This window comes from Lycorma delicatula, chromosome 3 (genome assembly GCF_047948215.1).
Source record: "Lycorma delicatula isolate Av1 chromosome 3, ASM4794821v1, whole genome shotgun sequence".
Taxonomy (NCBI): Eukaryota; Metazoa; Arthropoda; class Insecta; order Hemiptera; family Fulgoridae; genus Lycorma; species Lycorma delicatula.
Window position 1 is genome coordinate 72,618,749 of NC_134457.1, and position 22,907 is coordinate 72,641,655.

General features: G+C 30.2%; 1 protein-coding gene across 1 annotated transcript in view; it reads left to right on the forward strand.

Moving 5' to 3' along the window:
• Nucleotides 1-22,907, forward strand: part of LOC142321684 (zinc-regulated GTPase metalloprotein activator 1-like) — a 443,413-nt gene that overhangs the window by 373,815 nt on the left and 46,691 nt on the right. Inside the window, exons 10-11 of the mRNA XM_075359968.1 lie at nucleotides 13,961-14,018; nucleotides 14,605-14,739. Of these exons, the coding sequence (XP_075216083.1) occupies nucleotides 13,961-14,018; nucleotides 14,605-14,739 (193 nt within the window). The remainder of the gene's footprint in view (nucleotides 1-13,960; nucleotides 14,019-14,604; nucleotides 14,740-22,907) is intronic.

Sequence of the window (22,907 nt, forward strand, 5' to 3'; positions counted from 1 at the left end):
ACACGAAGTAAATTAATCTATCTTATATTATTATAGTATGTTTTAATTAAGGGTTTAAAATTAGTAACAGAAGAAACTACGTAAACGAAACTTTTTTTTTTAATATTATTTGACCATTTCTTTCGTTGCATAAACGATTTAAAAGTAGTAAAAATTAAAAAAACAGAAATTTAATTAAACATTTTGTAGGATTTTTATTACAGAGATATACAAACATATTTGGCGGAAAATTTAATTGTAACAACAAAAACTCCAGTTTATTCACAAATCATAAATTTATTTATGAAAGTAATTATAATATTTAGCTATTAGAAGTTTAAATGGAATAGCTGAAAAGTTTTCAGGGAAGTTGTGGAATTCGTAAACTACTATACAGAACAAGAAACAAATCCAGTTTTTGTATTTGAAATTATAATTACAAATTAAATTAAAAAAATATTCACATTTTTTAATTATCGTTTTCTGTGTTGCAGGAACACTTTTAAAATTTTTTTTCTAATTAAAACATATAAAAAAATAAAATTAAAAAACACGTTTCGGTGGATTCGTAATCCATATTAATATATATAAAAAAAAAAACAAAGTGAAATATTAATGACATAATTTACAATAATTTAAAATAATTATCCCGTTTAAGATTTATATTACAGAAATTAAAAAAAATGTATGAAGCTTGAAAAACAAAACTTTATAACAAAATTAATTATACATGGATAAAATACAAGATTAAATAATTATTTATATAAAAATGAAATAACTAAAATAAAGTTTATAATAGTATAAAAAAATTAATAAAAATTTTAATTAAAAGATATAGAAAACGAACCTTGTTTATTTAATACTTGTGCTTTGATACTAAAAATAATTTAAAGTAATATATTTATATATTTTAAAAACACGTGCATAAAATATATGTAATACAAGAATAAATAATAGTTTATATACAAATGAAATAACTAAAATAAAGTTTAAAATACAGTGTTCGGTAAGTTGCTGTGCACTGGAATTGTGGAAGTGTAATGACGAAACTTTCTTAATTATTACTTTGTATTTTTATTTCTTTATTTTATAGAAATCTATATTAAAATAATGCAATAGATTATAAAAGGACTTGTACATGAACCTCTCCAACATTAATACAACATTGGACACGTTTGAATTTGTTTTCAAAGACTTTTTCAATGTCTTGTACGTTTGCCTTTATTGCGGTTTTTAGTTCGTCAATCGTGCGTGGTCTCTTGAGATACACTCCTTGTTTCGCTGCCCACTATAGAAAAGTAATCTGGGAAGTCAAATCGTGCAGGCCACAAACATCTCGAATTGATTCGTTCACCAAATACATTTTATAAAAAAAGTAATTGATCTGTCAGCTGTGTGCGCAGTGTCGCCATCTGGTTGGAACCGACCGTAATTGATTTCTACTTCTGTTAACCGACTAATGAAATTTGTTAAAATAGCACATAATGATCATTATTAACAGTATTTTCAGAAAAGATTGAACCCACAATGCGCGTTCAACTTACACGGACTCAGACTCCAATTTTCGCTTCGTATAAAGATTGTTCATGAATTCATGGTGTATTAATTCATAAAATACACGATAACAATCGTGTATTTTATGAATTAATACACACTTCTACATGTAACCACGCTTCATCTGTAAGATAGGCAGTATCGAGGATACCTACGGAAATTTGGTCGATAAAACATTTAAACCGTTGACAATAATTTAGTCTCTTGGTATGAATTATAGGTTTCAGTCCTTGAACACACAGTACGTAGTAGGGGAAAAGTTTCAGTTCTCTTCTTACAGTTTTATGTCTGTAGCAAGTACGATATCTTGCTGCTGTGGTAACTTAAGCATTGACTTTGATGAACTTCCGGCTATAGCATTCCAAATATCAAGCAGCTTCTGTTCGTTTATCTTAGGTGGTTTCTCGCTTCGATCAGCGTCTTCAGCAGAGCCTGTTGCCCGAAACTTTTCGATAAGAGTTCAAACTGCATTGCGGCGAGGAACCGGAGTGTTTGGAAACTTCTCAGAAAACTTGTGCTTCACTAAATCAGTCTACTTGTCACCTTCACGAAAGACGGGTTCAACGAGAAAAATGCGTACCTCTATCGAAAGAACCATTACTTTTTTCGCAGCTATTGATTCCGATAAACGAAACAACACGAAAAGAAGTACGTTCAATCGCAACTCAACTGACGTCTTGGTTAATTACTCGGCAACGCCCAACGAACCCATAGGGCAACCAACCTAACTCATAAAACAACAGAATGTACCACATAATTATAAAGCATACTGCACCGGCTCTTTCCGAACGCACTGTAGTATAAAAAAATTGTAATTAAGTTATTGAAAAACAAACCTTTTTTGGTTAATATTTTATTTTCTTTAATCAAATTTATGATGCCAAAGAAAGCAGGAACAAATAACTGTGAAGAATACAGAACAATTAGCTTAACTAGCCGTGCATCAAAAATCTTAACTAGAATTCTGTATAGAAGAATTGAGAGGAGAGTGGAAAAAGTGTTAGGAGAAGACCAATTTGGTTTCAGAAAAAGTATAGGGACAAGGGGAGCAATTTTAGGCCTCAGATTAATATTAGAAGGAAGATTAAAGAAAAACAAACCAACACACTTGGCATGTATAGATTTAGAAAAGGCATTCGATGACGTAGACTGGAATAAAATGTTCAGCATTTAAAAAAACATTAATGCTCAAATACAGAGATAGAAGAACGATTGCTAACTTTTACAGGAACCAAACAGCAACAGTAATAATTTAAGAACATAAGAAAGAAGCCGTAATAAGAAAGGGAGTCCGACAAGGATGTTTCCTATCCCCGTTACTTTTTAATCTTTACATAAAACTAGCAGTTAATGATGTTAAAGAACAATTTAGATCCGGAGTAACAGTACAAGGTTAAAAGATAAAGATGCTACGATTTGCTGGTGATATAGTAATTCTAGCTGAGAGTAAAACGGATCTAGAAGAAACAATGAACGACATGGATGAACTCCTACGCAAGAAATACCGCATGAAAATAAACAAGAACAAAACGAAGGTAATGAAATGTAGTAGAAATAATGATGATGTACCACTAAATGTGAAAATAGGAAGAGAAAAGATTATGGAGGTAGAAGAATTTTGGGAAGTAGAATTACTAAAGATGGACGAAGCAGGAAGGATATAAAATGCCGAATAGCACAGGCAAAACGAGCATTCAGTCAGAAATATAATTTGTTTACATCAAAAATCAATTTAAACGCCATGAAAACAGTTTTGAAAGTATATGTTAGGAGTGTAGCTTTATATGGAAGTGAAACTTGGACGATCGGAGTACCTGAGAAGAAAAGATTAGAAGCTTTTGAAATGTGGTGCTATAGGAGAATGTTAAAAATCAGTTGGGTGGATAAAGTGACAAATGAAGAGGTGTTGCGGCAAATCGATGAAGAAAGAAGCATTTGGAAAAATATAGATAAAAGAAGAGACAGACTTATAAGCCACATATTAAGGCATCCTGGAAAGTCGCTTTAATATTAGAGGGTCCGGTAGAACGAAAAAATTGTGCAGGCAGGCAACTTTTGGAATATGTAAAACAAATTGTTAGGGATGTGAATTTAAAATTTGTTTATATGCTTTAAAAACATGTGTTCAGTATTAGTTTAAAGTTAATAAGATGTTAAAATATATATTTTTTGAATTACCCCTTTGAAAAAATACAGTCCCTAGTAATAGTTTAGAATTTTAGAGACAAAATGTAACGGTTGCGATTACACTGTATATTATACATTGCATATAACACTGTCGATATTGTAATATTGCCGTGTTTTCATTTTTTATTCTAAAAGTCCGATTTAAAGATGACCATAATTTTATTCTGTCACATAGTAACATTGTAAAACCTTCGAAATGCAGATGATATTCAGTCCTGTAATTTAGCACTCGGTTTACCACAGGAACTGTCTGCATAATTTACATCATTACTCTCAGAGAAAGAAATTCTGACTATTTTTTTTTTTCTTTTATTCTGTACTAATATAAATAAACTGAACTGACAGAGGTTATAGCCGGTTTTTTTAAAAAAACTCATTTCTCTTAACACATAACAGGCACAGTTTTTGTTACAGTCATTTGTACAAGTTTGACGGCCCGGAATGTGAGTGTAATTCATTTATTGCTCATATTCGCTACTATATAAAGATTCGATTAGATGATGTTTCATAACGTCACCGTGTTAACGTCTGGGTGAAATAAGAATAAATAGGTTTAATGCTTCTTGTGTTTCACATTTTTTATATAAGTAATATCTATAAAACAAAAAAGGTTGGGAAAACGAAGTTAAATTACCTCTTTTTGTTGAAATTTTACTTTTAATTTCATTCAACTTTCAAGTACAAGAAACAATAGAGCAAAGCTACATTTTTGATAAAAATAGATTGTTTAAAAACTAACGAATGTACTAGTTGGTCTTGATTGTATTTTAATGTTATCTGGCAACATGAAAATATATGATAAACTTTTTATGAAGCTGGGTTAGTCCTGTCAAAACATAAAAGTTAGATTTTTTCTGCTTACAAAAAGTACTTCGCTGCAAAAAATATTTCATTTTCTTTATATAAAAACGTATGTGTAATGATAAGATAAATTACTAGTATACTGCCGGTGATTTTTATTAAATTGTAAATTATACTTCAGATAGGGTTAATTTTTAGGTATCTGTACGCGTAATTTGAAAGATCGTAAACAATGTATACGCTAATCACTGGTCGATCAGAGAATAGACCAAGACGCTACTCGTTTAAATCTCGATAAAATAATAATCTTTAATTTTAAATATGTACATTGTGCGTTAGTGACAGGATAAAAATTTCATTTTTACGAAAAATTTTTCTAAAAGCAACCTTTTTGTAAGTTTTCTGAAGACAAAATTTAAAAGAACCGTTTAATTTTAGTTATAAAGGTTGATTTTAGTTAAAAATAATTTACGATTTGTGGCTTTACGCCCTTGTAATAATATTAGATCTTAGTTGTATCGCCGTTTTATTAAACGTTTGGTTATATGTAGTTCTCAATTAGGGGTAAGCTTGCAGTTAATGGTCGGATGTCAGTATCTTGACACCGCACTGGCAGATGCGGCTCTTCTATAACATTATTTATAGGTGGTTTGAAAAGCCGTCGAGCGTTTACGGGCCCTTGATCAATAATGTGATCCACCATCCTTTCCATTGTTCACCGTTTAAATCGCCCTGACCGTCATGAATACGGGGATCAGTCTCTCCCCTTCGATTGCGGCTCATCACTCCCCTTGTCTATATGTACTTTTATATTTCATCCGAGCCCTGTTCACAACATAGCGCAATGCTTTGTAGTATTTTACGTTTATTTCATTGCTGGTTCGTAGAACAAGTTTTAATTACATTTTTATTGTTTATGATGCTTCTTAAAAATGAAAACTATTATTACGAGAAATAGATGAAAAAAAACCAGAAAAAAAAACAACGTTTATTTAATATACTAAAATTATCCAAATAACTAACGACATTATTTTATCAATTACATATATATTTTTTTAAATTCACTTTTTTTTAAAACATATGTGATTTAATTTTTGTTTTCGGTATATCATATTGTAAGAATTTTAATGATTTCATCGCCTTGTAAGAAAGAAAAACTTGTCGGCCGAATTTCTTAGCTTTGATAAATGAAACATATCGATAATCAATCTGTTATCTTAAACACAATTAAACATTTAATAATTTAGATTTTTTTGCTTAATGGGTAGCTAAATTCTTCAAAGAGTTAAACCTCAAATTAAAATCATCTGAGTTGAAAATTTACACGAAAGTAGAACTGGAAAATAATTAATTGAATAAAAAAAAAAACTTTTACTGGTTATTATTTTAAAGGCAGGAGATAAAAAGTTAAGTTTTTAAAAAAATATCTCCCAATAAGGATTTGATTTTTAATTATCAAATTTAACGAGGAAATTTTTTTGTGGAAATGTTTGCCCAGTAAAGTGAAAAAGTTATGATAATCATTTGTTAGTCTTGCGTATCGTATATGATTTATATTCGTTAGTATTAGTGAATGTAAAAAATTAACGTTTCGTTTTATTATAATATACTAAATTTAAGTTTACAATTGTGAAAAACCAGTTGCTGTTTTTATAATTTCATTTTTTGTGCCTTCTTGTACTTAATTGTAGGTCTACATATTATTTATCTTCATAAACGAAAAAAGTTCCGAATTCGAATTTTGAATAAATTTTGTTTTGTATAGCAGGCTCAACCCTTACTCTGGATTGCTCATCCTTATTATGAACTTACTTCGATAACTATTTTTACTTTCCTGGTATTACAGCTCTAGAGATGTGCTCAAAGAAGGAAAGGTTTTTTTTCATTGCTCGACATTTCATGACCAGCGACACCACAAAACAAAAACAAAGTGGGGGATAATGTTCGTCGTATGTACGTTCGTATGCATGTGTGTTGGCTACTTATGTATGTGTGTTGGCGTATTTGATTCTTAACCAACTGGATGAACCAATTTTGATGAAATTTTGTACAGAGACTCGTGTGTAAGGCAATTTGTCGCTGAAAATTTGAGGTCATTATCTCCAACGGCCCAGGGGGTGGGGTGGGGAGATTGTATGGGGTCAGTTTTTCAAAATTTTGTCAACATAACTCTACCTTATATTAAGCTCATTATATAAATAAATCTTTGACACAGTCGTGTTCGACCCTTGGCGATTCCAGTTCCTTGGTATTTTCTGGCAGGTTTTACGGGTGATTTTTGCCATTGCCTTTCCAATATGGTTAATTGAAACTGGACCACAAAAGATCACCGGTATCTAGTGTTCAGACCATATAAAAGTCTTTACAAGTACTCGTACCTTAGAACTCTCGACTTCGAAAATCAGCTGATTTTGTGATGACGAGTTTAACCACTAGACTTATCCGGCAGGTTAAGCGCTCAGTATGTTCGTACATGCATGTAGTACCATTTTTAAAAAAATCTTGCCCCCCAAGTTCCCTCTTCCCCAAAGTCGGAAAAAGCTATCATTTTATTTATTGAGTTAACCCAACCTTTTTTTTCTTCCTAGGCACAGTAGTAGTGCAAACGACCCAAAAAAATACTCTGGGGACAATATCGAGGGTAGGGAAACCGATCAAAGTTTAAAAATATCGAATTTTGAAATGTTTTAAAACTTTTTTCGGTTTATTAAATTTTATAATAATATAACAATAAAATTTCATCACAATTCACCCCATCCCCAAAAAAGAAATCTTAGCTAAGTTTTATTGATTGAACATATTCCAGTGGATTTTTTTTAGTTTCTTCCATTTAAGTAGTAAACTAAATTTTTCTTAGGAGGTGATTCTGGAGGGGAAGCAGAAAAAAAAACGATATTCTACATTTTTTTAACGTTTTTCATGCATCATTACTTTTACTTTTGTGTAGGAATAAATAAAACATTATCAGGAAATTATAATTGCTCTCTTTTCAGCCTTTTTAACTTAATTTAGTAGAACCTCCTACTTGTTTTATATCTCCATTAAAGAAGGAGGTTCCCAATTCGACCTGTGTATAATTTTTGATTTGTACTGCACGTTCAACCCTTATTCTTCATTGCTTAACCATGTTATAAATTAGTTTCGATAGCTGTTTTTTATTTTGTAGAGAATGTTATTCTGGTAGTACCGTTGTACATTTTTTCCCCGTATAACTTAACTGGACGATTTTTTAAACAAAAAATTATGGTATTTGCACAGTCGTAATCGATTTGAAAAGTTATTTGTTTTTACCTTCGTTGTATTAGATTACATTATATTGCACAACAACAGACAGTAATTCTTATATTCAGTTAACTTTATACGAATTTAAATATTAGAACGTGGATACTGGTGTTCTTTGGTGAGTGGGTTTCAATTAACTACACATCTCAGGAATGGTCAATCTGAGACTGTACAAGGCTACACTTGATTTGCATTCATACATATCATCCTCATTCATCCTCTAAAGTAGTACCTTACGGTTGTTTCTTTGGCTAGATGGAACCAAAGAAAGAAAAATTGTTATTCAACGTACTTTCACGAAAAAATCTAGTTGGAAAACTTTGTGTAAAAAAAAATAATTCACTTTGGGTAAAAATATATTTCTACATTTCGGAGACCCTTAGCCATATTCAGTAGCAGCGGTGTGGCTAAGCTTCTTTTTCATACAGAATTTTTTCCTCTCAAAATTATAGATCTAAATAGAAATAAAAAAGTAAAATAAAAATTAAAAAAGAATAAAATCTGTTTTTAAAGAAATCTACATCTTAAAAACTAAAAAAAAAAAAATTTATATTTTTTTAGTTATTTCCTTTTCGATTTTTTGAGCATTGGCTAAATTAAGATTTAGTAAACTTTTAATTTGTAACAAACTTTTAAAATAGAAATTCAAAGAATTAAAAATTCAAAGTAATTAGTTTTATGTCCATGTTTTTCTGAAGTTTTTTTTTAAGATACTTCAATAAATTTTGAAATAATTTTTTTTTGCTATAGTATTTTTATCCTTGAAGTATCCGTTCTAATTATACAAATTAATTTTTAAATTAAGGCCTGTAACATTTTACATACATGCAAATATTTCAGCTCTAACATTTATAGTATGAGGTTTTAATCAGTAATTTAATTTTAACGAATGGTGGTGTTAAATTATAATTTTCAGTCCACTTGTAAAAGATGGTATTTTTATACCGGGTGTAATACGAATTTCTCCCGGGACTTTCATAACCTATTCTACTCGTGAAAATATTGAAAAAAGTTAATATAATCATATGTTGTAAAATGTTTCGTTTGCTAATGAAGTAAAAACCCTGCTTTTTTATGTTTGATGTACAATAAATTTGTTAAATGGGTAATAAACAAGTAAAACTTTTTTGAAAAAAAAACTTGTAGAGAATTTAATTCTGAAGAAAATGGTTTAAGATAATTTAAATAAAACAAAGAAAAGTTAGAAAAATTCGAATTTTATTAGAAAGCACATTAGACCAGAGTACATTACACGTACCAGTTTACAATAAATGTTCAAAAATGAGCCCGCCATTTTCAACACATTCCTTGATTAGCTTCTGTCCTGCTTATTTTTCTCTTTTTAGTTCTTCAGGGCTGTCCTTAAGTTGCTCAGCCGCATCCACAATACGGACAATTAATTTCTCTCGAGAATGTTTTTTTTTTATTGTGTACAATATTTTTCATCGATCCCCAGTCGCAAAAATTTAAAGTAATAGATCAGGCGATCTTGGCGGCCAGAAATGTGAACCTCCACGACCGATCCATTTCATTTCTCAGAGAAATGATGATTTAAGTGAGTGGAAACGGCACAAGAGAAGATGTCGAGGCGCGCCATCGTGCTGAAAGTATACTTTGTGTCGGGGTAGCTGAAATCCGAGCGAAAGTTTGCACTAACTGGAACTTACAAACGAAACATTTATCACATACGTTTATTTGAACTTTTTTCATTATTTTTACGAGTAGAATAGATTATGAAAGTCTCGGAAGAACTTCGTGATACACTCTGTAAATCTAAGAAAAAACCAGTTTCATGAAAATTTCATGAATTTGTAATCGTGAAATTGAATTTAATGGTGGCTTAGCAATGAGGAAAATATTAATTTAAGGAGTAGTAGAATAGAAATTATCAATTAAATGTATTGAGGTGCTGCCTTATCCAAATACCTTACATATTTACTTTTCTCGTGAACAGCCGTTTAATGTTTAAGATTTTTATTATGATTTACCACTTATTATGATACACTTATGTAAATTTTGGTTCGCTTAAAACAATATTTTCTGAAAAATATCGGTTTATGTTATGATTAAGTTGTATCAGTAAATCCCTTTATTCAATAAATGTTTGTTTGCTATGTTTGTAGGAAAACTGGTTGTTATACATTTTACAAGTTGGTTTAGTTTGTAGGAAGCGATTTTATAGCTTTAAGGCCTATTTTTTACGATCAAGGTTTTATCTTTTTTTTCTTGAATTTTGATCGAGTTCGCCTTTATATCACAAAACAGCAACATATTGTACTTTCAGTGAATTGACATCGCGCACGCCTGTTCTATCGACCTTGGAAAGTACACAGTTTGAATAGAACAGGATTAGTTGCGACAATAAAGTTTGGTGACACATCTACTATTTAGGTTTTACAAAAAAAAAATACCGTTTAAAAATACAAAGTGTTTAATCTTATGTGAAATAGATGATTAAACCGCTTAGTTGGTTTTTAGGAATTTTTTTCTAATATAATTTCTAGGAAAAGAATTATTTTCTATACATAAAGCCAGATTAAATTGTAAATAGAAGAAAATAAAAATGTATTAATAAAACTGTGTTTAACATACATTTTTTGTCGGTTTTATTCATATGTTTGTAAACAATTTTTAAAGTTAAAAATTATTACACATTTTTTATCTAAACCTTATTATTGTTATATAACATTTTGGCATGATCTTGGTTTTTTCAGAATGTTATTTATATTATGTTTCTTGAACATTTTGCATTCAGTAACGTTTTCAATAAATTTGCAGTTTCATGTAAAAACCTTGTTTCTATCGAATTTCTTTCTGCTTTAATCTCAATAATTTAACCGTATTTTATATCTATTTTACGTTAAGGTTTAGGTTTCCTTCCTAAAGATTATCCAGGAAAATGACCAATTTACATATAAACTAATAATGTATTTATTTGCAGAGATACATTGCTTATCGTCAAAATATGTTCTTACAAGTTTCGAAATAATTTGTATCTGTACAATTTTGGCAAATAATTTTACGCACCATAATATAGTCTACACTAAGGTAAGCTGAGTCTTCGGAAATGTAATTGAATTTGTTTTCTTTACAATGAATTTTAGGTAGAGTACGTCCATCTGAAATGACAGCACAGTTGTTATCAAAAGTTATCAAAATTAAAACGGTGCGTTCGAAAAGTTATTGTGTGCTGGACTTATGGAAGTGTAGTGACGAAACTCTTAATTATTAATTTGTATTTTTATTTCATAATTTTATAGAAACGGGCATTAAAATACTGCAGTTGTTGTTTATAAACGTTTTTGAAAACGACCTCCTCCTACATCAGTATAACACTACACAGGTTTCAATTTGTTTTCAAACACTTTAACCGACTGATGTACTGAAATGACTCTACGTATGTCGTTATTGCGGTTTTTAGTTCGTCAATCGTGCGTGATCTTTTGAGATACACTAATTATATCGCTGCCCCCCTTACAAAGTAAACTGGATAGTCAAGTCGTGCAGACCCACAAACCTGTCGAATTGATTCGTTCATCAAAGAGATTTCGTAAAAACGTCGTCGATCTGTCAGCTGTTCGCGCAGTGGCGCCCTCTTGTAAGAACCAACCGATTAATTTCCGCTTCTGTTAACTGACTAATGAAGTTTGTTAAAACACCACATAACGATCATTATTAACTGTACTCTCAAAAAAGGATTGAACCCACAATGCGCGTTCAACTCACACTGACTCAAACTTCAATTTTCGGTTCGTGTAAATATTGTTCGTGAAATTAATGGTGGGGGGGGGGGTTAGTTGTCGATAACAGTCGTGAATTTTGTGAATTAATATACTCTCCCAGATGAAACCATGCTTCATCAGTAATAAATCTAATATCGCGGATACCTACCGAAATTTGGTCGATAAAACGTTTGTTTAAACATTGTCAATAATTTAGTCTTTTGACATGATCTGTAGGTTTCAGTTCTTGAAAACAAAGTACTTTGTAGGGGAAAAGGTTCAGTTCTTTTCTTACAGCTTTATGTCGGTAGCAAGTCCGATATCTTGCTGCTGTGCCAACTTAAGCGTTCACTTTTGATGGACATTCCGCCACAGCATCCGAAATATCAAGCAGCTTCTGTTTGTTTAGCTTACTACCAGCGTTTTCAACGAAGCCTGTTGCCCGAAATTTTTTGATAAAAGTTCGAACTGCATTGCGATGAGGAATAGGAATATATAGAAACCTTTTTGAAAAGTTCTGCTTCACTAAATCAGTATACTTGCCACATTCAGGAAAGAAGTGTTCAACGAGAAAAAGGCGTTCCTCCACCGAAAGACCCATTACTTTTTCGCAACTATGGATTCCGATAAACGAAACAACTCGAAACGAAACGAAGCACCTTCAATCGCTACTCAACAACTGACATCTTGGTTTATTAGTGAGCAAGGTCCAACGAACCCACAGGGCAGCCAACCTAACGCCGAAAGAAAATAATAGTTTAGTAGTTGTATTTTGTAGTTTATTTGCTTCTGCGTAAACCGTATAACGAACAGTGTAGTTTATTTTATTATAGTGAACAACGTATTTTATCTACAATAAAAAATGCTTATCAGCATTTGTTTAACTCTGGCTTTGCAAATATAAAAAAAATTACTTAAAATTTATGAAAATTACCTCAAAAATCTAGGAAAGTCAGAAATGGTTAGAGATTAAAAAAACACTTTCATCATATCAAAAAACTTTACTTAGATAAGTTTTAGTCCCTTATCCAAAGAATAGTAGGAACTTTAAACGAATTCGATATTTTACTTAATAAGAAAGTTATAGCGATATTTTGTTTTTTCGAAAAGACCCGCCCCCATTTCTACCCCGTTGATCCGATTTTTCCCATTAACGAACTCGACCGAGATTTTGGTTCGTTATGTTTTATGTAAAAAAATTTTAAAAGCGATTGGCGCAAAATTACGGCTGTTATTGTGTCCACAAGTGAAATATGTGTATGCATATATATATATATATATATATATATATATATACACACGTTTGAACTGACGGTGGTTTTGGGGTCTGGGGGATGTGAAATGCGAAGATATGTCGAAATTTTCCGGAAGTCGAATCATGGTACCCATTAAAATTAGGTAGCTTTCTTATGAAATCTACCTAAAATATATAACTGTTTTTTTTTTATATTTTTATTTTTTATTTAAAATTTATATTAAATAAACTGTTTGCATGTAATAAAAGACCGTTCGCAAGAAACGATAGGTGGGGATTCTGCGTCGTGATTATGATTAGTAAAGGAATACCGTAGGACTGCTACCGATGTTAAGCTAGCATTCCTTATAACGCGAAAATACTTATTGTTTATTTCCCCCAAGTTTCTCAATAGTTTCTTTGAATATTCACGTTAAATATTGTTTAATACGAGAATTACATCAGACGTTATTATTATTATGTTACACTTTATTATTATATAAAGACGATAAAACATTTAAAAAACTTAAGTCGTTTATTTAGGTTACAATTTTTTCGATTAAAAAACATCAGAAGTAAGTTATCTGGAAATATTTACAACGTTGCATCCACAGGAACATCCTCTGTAAAATGAAAAAGAATCGTCGAAATTGGTCTATTTAGTAAAAAGGTTTAAGGCTCTCTTTTGCATATTTCGATTATAAGAAAATCATACAGCCATTGATTTGGTAATATCACAAATATTCCTTTAAAAAATAACTTTTTACACTTAATGTGAGCTATAGTTATGTATATTATGTTATAGTTAATAGGTTTACTCTCCTATAACTCCTTTACTCTCCTATAGGTTTACATCCTTTGTAAAATGAAAAAGAATCGTCGAAATTGGTCTATTTAATAAAAAGGTTTAAGGCTCTCTTTTGCATATTTCGATTATAAGAAAATCATACAGCCTTTGATTTGGTAATATCACAAAAATTCCTTTAAAAAATAACTTTTTACACTTATTGTGAGCTATAGTTATGTATATTATGTTATAGTTAATAGGTTTACTCTGAAACCGGTTCATGCATGGAACATTAATGTTCTGTAGATTTTGTTTCTTTCGTTATTTTTTTTTAATCTTATATACATTACATTGTATGTGAAAACTTGTTCTAAAATCTATTTCGATTTAATTTTTTTTTTTAAATTGTTTCAGAATTAATAATATTGTAAGAGAAATTCGGCTGAATGAATCCAAACAACATATCAGCAAGGTAATTTGAAAAAAAAATCTATGTATTACATAAACTATAATTACGTAAATTACGTGAACAAAAATCTACTGTATATATTTATTTTATAGATATAACAAATATCATTTGGTATTATATTTTTAATTAGATTGTTTTAGGGTAATAGCTAAATTGGTATATGGATACAATTTTTGAATCACCTAGCCTAATTGGATTTTTTTAGTAAATGTTAATAGCAAGCAGTTGATCTGCACCCAACTTTAGTTAAGTTTGGTAACTTACAAGAACCGGTTGACAAAATAAATGGCTTTGCTTGTTGTATTTTTTGGTATTTTATACTTCATACTCTTCAGTTTCCAGAATAGTATTCTCTTGACACATTCCGGATGTTTTAGAAACATCAAGTTGTAAGAGAGTTTACCGTCTTGGGTAGAAACCCGTTTGGTTACTTAAAAAAAAATTACAGTAATTAGTTATTATTATTATTATTGACATCTGAAAACGTTTGTAAAAATGTATATATTAAGTATGTACGTGTTAAGTACCGATTACGCACGCTAAAATTTTATGTTATTTCATTTGACTATCATGTTTTATTATTTTGCAGGATATTGGAACAGTAACAATTGAACTTAAAAATCCTATAAAGCGGTCGAGTTTGGAACAATTTCTTCAGAAACTGTTATGGGAGAAAACTTTAAAAAACGCTGATGGAAAAACTTGTGAAATTGTGCGATTAAAAGTAAGTACAATTAAGTTTTTGATTGTGATTTTTCTTTTGAATTTCACTTAAAAATTTAGCATTTTCCTATTAATAATAGGTGGTTTCTTTAATATTTTTTACTGACATATGTAATATTTATTAATTAATGTTTTTTTATTCTAAGGAATTTAAAAGTAATTACAGCAATTACTAAAATTGCTGTAATTGGCAATTATAAATAATTACGTAGGAAGAAATTGCTGTGTATTTTTTTTGCTCTAGTTATAAATTAAAAGCTATTATTTGTATTTAGTTGTTAGTAGATAAGTTATTTGTAGTAACTTATAGTCTAATAATTTCGTTGTTGTATCTGGTTTTATATCGTAGCAGTGGTTTATTATTATTTTTTAATTATAAACGGCACATGTATGTGTAACAGGTGATGAATTTCAATTTTTATATTTTCTTCATATTTTTAGCCTACAGGGCTGGTCTACTGGTTAACTCGTCTCAAATCAGTTGCTTAAAAGCTGATTTTCGAAGTCGAAGGTTCTGAAATTCAAATCCTATTAAAAGTTAGTTGCTTTTATCGGATTTGAATGCTATACAGTGCATACCGGTGTTCTTTGGTGGTTGGGATTCAATTAACCGCACGTCTCAGGAGTGTCGGCATGAGTCTGTACAAGACTACACCTCATTTCATGCCATACATATCAGCCTCATCTCATTGGGCTGTAGGGTTTATGCTTATAGTTCATTAGTTGAACAGATTGCAAAGTACATATTAGGAGGAAAATATATGTTTTTTTTTTTTTTTTTTAGTTGCAATCGTTATATTTTTCTTTATTGTTCAACATTTAATGTAATTTTCTGTAGCTGTAACATAATTATTAATTTCGGTTTATTAAATCATTGCAAACATTACACTATTCAACGGTATATTTTACCGTTGAATTTAATTCTAGAATCTTATTTCAGGATGTGAAGAAAAATAGTATTGTATTATAATTTGATATGTACTGTTTTTATAATTCCTGTTTATATTATTTTTTATTAATTTTTTATCATATTGACACATATTTATTTCAAGATTATAATCCCAATTTATTACTGCTATTGAAATGTTAGTTTATTATCTACTAGAAGTTCGTTAGAGCAGTTAAAGCGCAGTTGATGTTCCTTATGAAAATTGATAAAAAAAAATATAAATTTGTATGTAAATTTACATTTTATTTCATTTTTATCTTTTAATGCTTTTCTGTTATCGTTTTATTTAATATTTAACTGTTACTGACTGACCGGCGAGGTTGTGTTGAGGCGGTAGGCATGCTCGATGCTAATAAGGTGGTGAAGGAGATGGTTCAAGGAGAACGGCAGTTTGGCATAACAGTTTTCATAACAAACACGATACGGGAAAAAGAGAGGGTAGCGAGGGGTTGACGGACAGCCCCCTGTGGAAATGCTGTTTGCCGGGTGCTTGCACGGGTGGACAGTGACTATGAGGCACGAGGACTCTAGAGCCCCTGATCTCTAGGGCCTAAAAGAGGGACTCTAGGGCCTAAAAGATCGCAGCCCCGGTGGGGACGCCTCCTCCTGGGGTGTCTCCTCGAGAGGCGAACGCATAAAGACCGAGTCCCGGCTTCTGGAGTGGGGGAATAGGGACAACATAGTCGCGCCCGGTAACTCCTCTCCAGAAGTTAGAGGCAGAGCAAAAAAGAAAAAAGACAAGATTTTACCGGCGAGCCGACCTGTCCTGCCGGACGGACAACCGACAGACGGGAAAGGTTGTTAGAGTATTGGACACTGCCCCGGGCTGTTAACTGTGGGTCCGGCTCGGGGAAAAAAAAACATTTAACTGTTGCAAAGCATTATTAGAATAATATTCTAATAATGCCTCTTAGAATAATATTCTAAGTTTATAATTTAAATATACCTAATTTTGTATATATATGTATAATTAATGTACCTTTTTATAAATTATTATTTATTTATTTGTTGTATATTTTTTTATAAACAAACCGAATTAAAAAATTTGTTGATTTTAATTTTTTTAATGATGCGATTGTTTGATGCGGTACAAGATTAATGGTAAAATTTTACAATTTCATTTACTGTTCGAGTAAATTTATTAAATTGTAATTTTAGTTGCGTATTTCGAAGTTAAATTTATTACAAAAAAATAAAAAAAAGTTCATATTAGATAAAATTAATGACTACAATACGACGAACAATAAAAAAATTTTAGGGTTTAGTCGTAAAATCTTACGTCGCTAAAGGAGTATCTATTTTATCATTTATTCATTTTTTCCGAATGATTAATATTAATATTTCTAATAATATTCTTAATATTTTTTTTTAAAGAAAATATCATTTTTAAAAATAAATTATATACTTTTACCTTATTTATGTTTAAAAAGTGGCGATTACCGTGAAAGTATGAATACTGAAAATTATTTGAAGTAGGCTGAAGAAAAATTAGTTCCTAACCTTTCTCCTGAGTCTGTAGTAGTTATTGACAATGGTCCGTATCTTAATATCCTTTCTGAAAAACTTCCAGTGTCATCAAGCAAGAAACGAGACACGACTGTTTGGCTACAGAAACATCATATTCCATTTTCGTCTAATAATTCCTTATTCGCATTTTCAAGTGCTTAAACCACAATGTATGAACCGATTAAGTTGAAAAAAGTAATAGGAAACGATACCTATTTGACGACTTGTTGGAAAGAAGCGGGCATCAAGTTCTGCGGCTTCTATTTTACCATCCTGATTTAAGCCCAATCGAGATGATATGGTCAGAGGTAAAACGACGTCTTTCCAGCCACAACACAAAGTGCAGAAACTGTGTGAGAATAAAGTGAATTCGATGAACGACAAAACATTGGAAACCTTACTGTGAAAAGGTTAAAAAAATTGAAGGTGATTATTGGGGCCAAGAATCGTTAATAGATTCTCTGACAGAATCTTGCATTTTATCTTTATGTAGAGACAGTGATACTAGTGACATTTATACTGAAGACAGTAATAACAACGAGGAGAGCGTTCTTGCTGAGGAATTGAACGGATAATTACTTTTTCACTAAGTAATTAAATTTACCGTAATACTATCTATCGCAATATTTACCGTGTAATTAGTAATAGGTAATATTCTGTCATACGTTATTACGTTTCATTATGTACAATACAGAATTAGCCGACTATATTTCATTTCAGAATTGTTAGATCCATTTGTTAAAAATAGAACAATTATTTGGTAAGGGAGAAAACTAAGAGCCAGGAACATGTCTTTCCGTTGGATAGTAATCGTCGCCATTCCAAGCTCGCCGTTACTTGGCGGCGACTTTACAACGGAATTAACGAATTCTCCTTCACATATAGACTAGTTAATCAACCGACGAAGTTTTGTAAGTACAATATAGCTTGTATAATAAATGTATTTTTTAAATAAATTTGGGTTAAAAAAAATTCTTGTCCGTGATTTTAAACGATTATTTAAAATCGGCAGTCATTACATTTTAATTTTAATTAATCTGTTTAGTTAGGTTATAAAAAAGACGAAGTACCATAACAGATACTATCTTTGTTATGTAAATTATGTTTCTTTTAATTTATTTTCATAACCGAAGGGTTAATTTTTCCACGGGGAACATCGATAAACAGTAAATAAAATGTGACAAGTGTCAGTGTATTTCTTCGTCGCTATTATATAACCGAACTAAATGCGTTTATGAAGAGCATCGGGCTCAATAACGAGAGAGAGAGAAAGTAGAAGAAATAAAGCGAAAGAAAAGGATGAACTAAGGAGGGGAATCGGGGTGACGGGAGGGAGGGCTGGGTGCTGACAGATTGATCTATTTTTACCTGAGGCGACTGTCGTATAGTGTGGATAGACCCTTAAAGGGAGTTTATAAATAAATCTAGGGGTGAAAACATCATGAATTGAATAGGAAGTTTAAAGGTACCCCTGTTGCCCGACTCCTTCCCGCTCCGGTTCGAGTCATTTGAAAAACAGGATTACCGTCAAAATGGCCGCGGCAAGCCTTATGTCCACAATTATCATAGCCCGACTAAATGTTGTACCTTCACTCTATCCCTCTCTTTTATTATTACTACCCGACTAACTCCCTTTCTAAAATCCCCCCTCGAATCATAACTGACAAACAACCCGCCCTATCTACGCAAGATGTTCTTTTTTTTACCTTTTTCGTTCTTTCATTCACCGTTAGCCTAGTTTTCATTTACAATAGCGACAACGGTAACCTCTGTCATGCTAATCAACCTCTCTAATAATATACTCAATTTTTTTTTTGTGCAAACACCGAGGTGTTTTTCGTTTTGCTGTCATAGTAAAGCAGATGTCAAAACGTTATTCTTGTTCGTTATACTAGCTTTTATAATATTAGTCCCTGTAAAATAAAATGTTATTTCTTTTTATCCCTTTAGAAATTATGATCTAATTAATTATTTCTAATTTTTTTTAGTTTATCTTATTAATTTTTGTTCTATTTGCTTATCTTCATTTACCTTGCCTTAATAGTTTGGATTTTATTTTGCTTTATTTGGTTGGGGATTATAAGTAAATAGTTGAGCTTGATGGATTTTAAATGATTTTGAAATTTCAAAAAAATGTATTTGTGTATTTTAATGACCAGAGGAAAAGCTGTTTTTTCTCACATCATAGTTTTTAAAGTATATAAATCGATGATTTAATCATAAACGTATTAATTTTACTTTTTTACGGATCTGTTCTATAAAAAAAAAAAAAAAAAAAAAAAAAAAAAAATTATGTGTGTATATATATATATATATATAATAATAATTAGTTATAGTAATTATATTTAACATTGTGAATACACATTTCAGTAAAATATTCAAATCCTTCTGAGAAATAAATATAAATAATTTTGATAAAGTTTATGTGAAATGAGTTACCTTTTTTTATCAGGAAAGGGAGTTTACTAGAATTACTTAACAAAAAAGCGGAATTTAAAATATAAATATTTAGGGTTTAAATGGTTTGAGATAGGCCACCATCTTCTGAAAATGGTCTTTATTTATTTATACGAATAACCTCTTATTGAATCAATTGAATAATTATTTTTATTGTGTTAATATGGCTGGTTCAAAAAAGGAGAACGGCTTTAAAAAAAAAAAATGGCAAATTGAATATTAAAAAAAAATTATAAAAATGAACTATTGTAAAGATGAACTATAAAAATTAATCTAAAATCTGGATTAAAAAGAAGTTCTTGAAAAATATTTATGCAAAGTTCAGCACTTATGATAACGAAAAGTGGATATAGGGAAAATAGAAACGAATGAAGGAAAAATGGAGATTTTCAGATTCTAGTATTATGCGAGGATCTTGATAAAGTTTAAAATGAAGATGTTTGGGACGTTCAGGTTAGGAGAGAAATTTATGACAGTCTTGTAGAGACGAACAGGTCGGTAAATCTTATAATAATATATTCAGGGATCATTCTGTTTTAGTTAATTAAATAATTGAAGGATGTGTGGAAAGTACAAACTGTAGACGAGGAAAAGATTGAAATTCATAAGACAGATAATTAAGAAAGTAGGATGCAGTAAAAGTGTTAAGGTTAAACGTCTAGCACAGATAGGCATGGGGAATAACATTAAAACGGTTTACTGTTGTCGGCCAAAAAAAAAAAAATATATGTATCATTAAAAATATATTACTGAAACTCCTGGCATAAAAAAATTGCTTGCTTTTTTAGGCCTGTATTTATTCAATAAGTTTCAATCGTTAGCCGTTTTGGATTTACCGTGCTGTAATCATACGTTCTATATACATACGAAGTATTGTATCCAGTAACATAAACCAAGTGTCTCGGTTCTTAGAATTAAATTTAATTTTGTTTTCTGGATCTCTTGATCGTTGAGCCTGTCTGTCTACTTTTGCATTTATATCACGCACTGCGGTCTCAGTTCTTTAATTTTTACCTAAGTAAATTTTATCCGAAAAAAATTGACTAAGATGCAACTCCGTATCCGTGAGACAAGGAATTTCCGTGCGAAGCCGGGTGGATATTCTGACTAGTATGATATAAATTAAGAAAAATTAGACGTTTCATTGTACATTAAAATAATTTAATTTTAAGTAACTGAATAATATTTTCAATTGATTCAGATTGAAATTACCATTTATGTAACAACTACTCCTAACGAAAGATAATGACAATGCTAAATTGTTATAAATAAGGAGAAAAGTAATACATAATTTTTTAAAAGTAATAATATATATATATTATAATATAATATATTTATATATATACACCATATATCTGGTTATCTCTGTGTATTAAAACGCAAAACTGAAGAGTTTTTCTTTTGCCTCGTTTTCGTTTATTTTACTAAATTAATTTATTTTGATAAATAAGTCAAGTTTTAACGAAAACTATTTGGAAAAAACGTAAAGTGTAAATGTAAAATATATTCCTGTTATGTGACATTTATCTGTTAATGCGCCAAACGGTTGTAAGTGACTTGATATAGGGCACATCGGTTAAAAAACGATAGTCAGTATCAAAAATAAAAAGCTCCCGTGAGAAAATTATTTTGTAAATGAGCGGATTGCTTTATTATCTTCTTATATTTTTTATATAAGAAATATGTTTTCCTATATCAGCATGCTAATCGTAGTGGTGGTAATAATAATTCAGCTCAACTGATATCTGTTCTGTTCGCCGTATTCTGGTTTTATAACGAACATAGTTGCAAATATTAATGAAGTATTACCTGATTTTTTTAAAAATAATTATTATTCCGTAATTTTAATTTTTTCTTGTGATAACCGTACTAACAAACGACAAACCGCATCGGTTTTTTACCTTGTTGAAATTTTAATTTTGATTCTGTTTGATAGGTGACGTTCCATCTATTTATATGTAATAATATTTCAATTTTTATTTTATTAGGTGGAATGAAATTTCTTAAAGAAAACCTGGATTAGTAAGTAATAAGTATCTCATTCATGGATTAATTAATTAAAGCTAAAAAAAAAAAAATTAACTTTTATGTCGTTATTATAATCCGTTCTTAAAAAAAAGGTTATTAATAGATTTAATTTTTTATTGCGGTTAAGGTTCAAAAGGTTTACGTGTATTTCTTCTGTATGTAGTTCCTTTTTAGTTCGATAACAGTTTTATATAACTCTTTTCTTACCTTGGATTTAGGGTTTTTTTTTGGCAATTGCATATCAATTTATTAATTCAAATACAAAAAGATTTTGCTGGTTTTATTTATAATTTTATTTTATTCATTAATTCTAAACAATTTTGTTAATTAAAAGGATGTGTATATTATGTTGCTAATCTTTTAGATAATTTTATTATTCATGCCAACAGTGGTACAACTTTAAGCAAAGTTACGTAAAAATATATTTAATTTTTTTATAAAAGTATTTATTTGTTTAATATCATATTAAAATAATTGCCCTTTCTAATAATTTACTTTGAAAAAAATATATAAGCGATTTTATTATATTATATTGTTTTTGTTAAACTAATGTTTATGTAAGAAATAAACAAAAAAATTCTGTCATTTTATAGTGAACAATTTGGTATTACATTTTTTAATATTTGCACATAACGATCGGTGTAAATGCTTATTTAGCTTATTATTTAACTTTTTTGAAATAATTAAGTGTTATTTAAATTTATAGAAATATGATTCAGAAATTTGTAGCAAGTAAAAATTTTATATTTTATAATTTTAATTTTTTATTTATAATTCTATTCGAACCCGGAACCTTCTTGATATAGGTTTCAATTTTAATTATTTTAGAGCGTCGTTAATTTGTATTATTAATATTTAATATTAGTTAATTTTTTTTTTATTGCAATAACACAGTTATTATTCTATGCTACCAGTATTTTTTGTATAAAATTCACAAAGAAGTATAAGATTATATATAATTGCAGGGATTAAAGGAGATCAACCGTTTTCTTTTTACGATATTGTGATGAATAGCGTAGTCGTTGATCCCTTTTGTTAGAGGTAACTAATTGTTATAATTATAGACGATAGGCCTCATAAGGGAGTTGAAAGATTGTCGGGGGAGGTTCGGTAGAAGAGGAATAAGCGTGATGTTTCATGCAATGGTTGTAATATGGATGAAATGAAATGATATAATAAAAGTAGAGAGGATCATCGGTGTACTGTATTCGCGCGATCTGGCGGGAAAA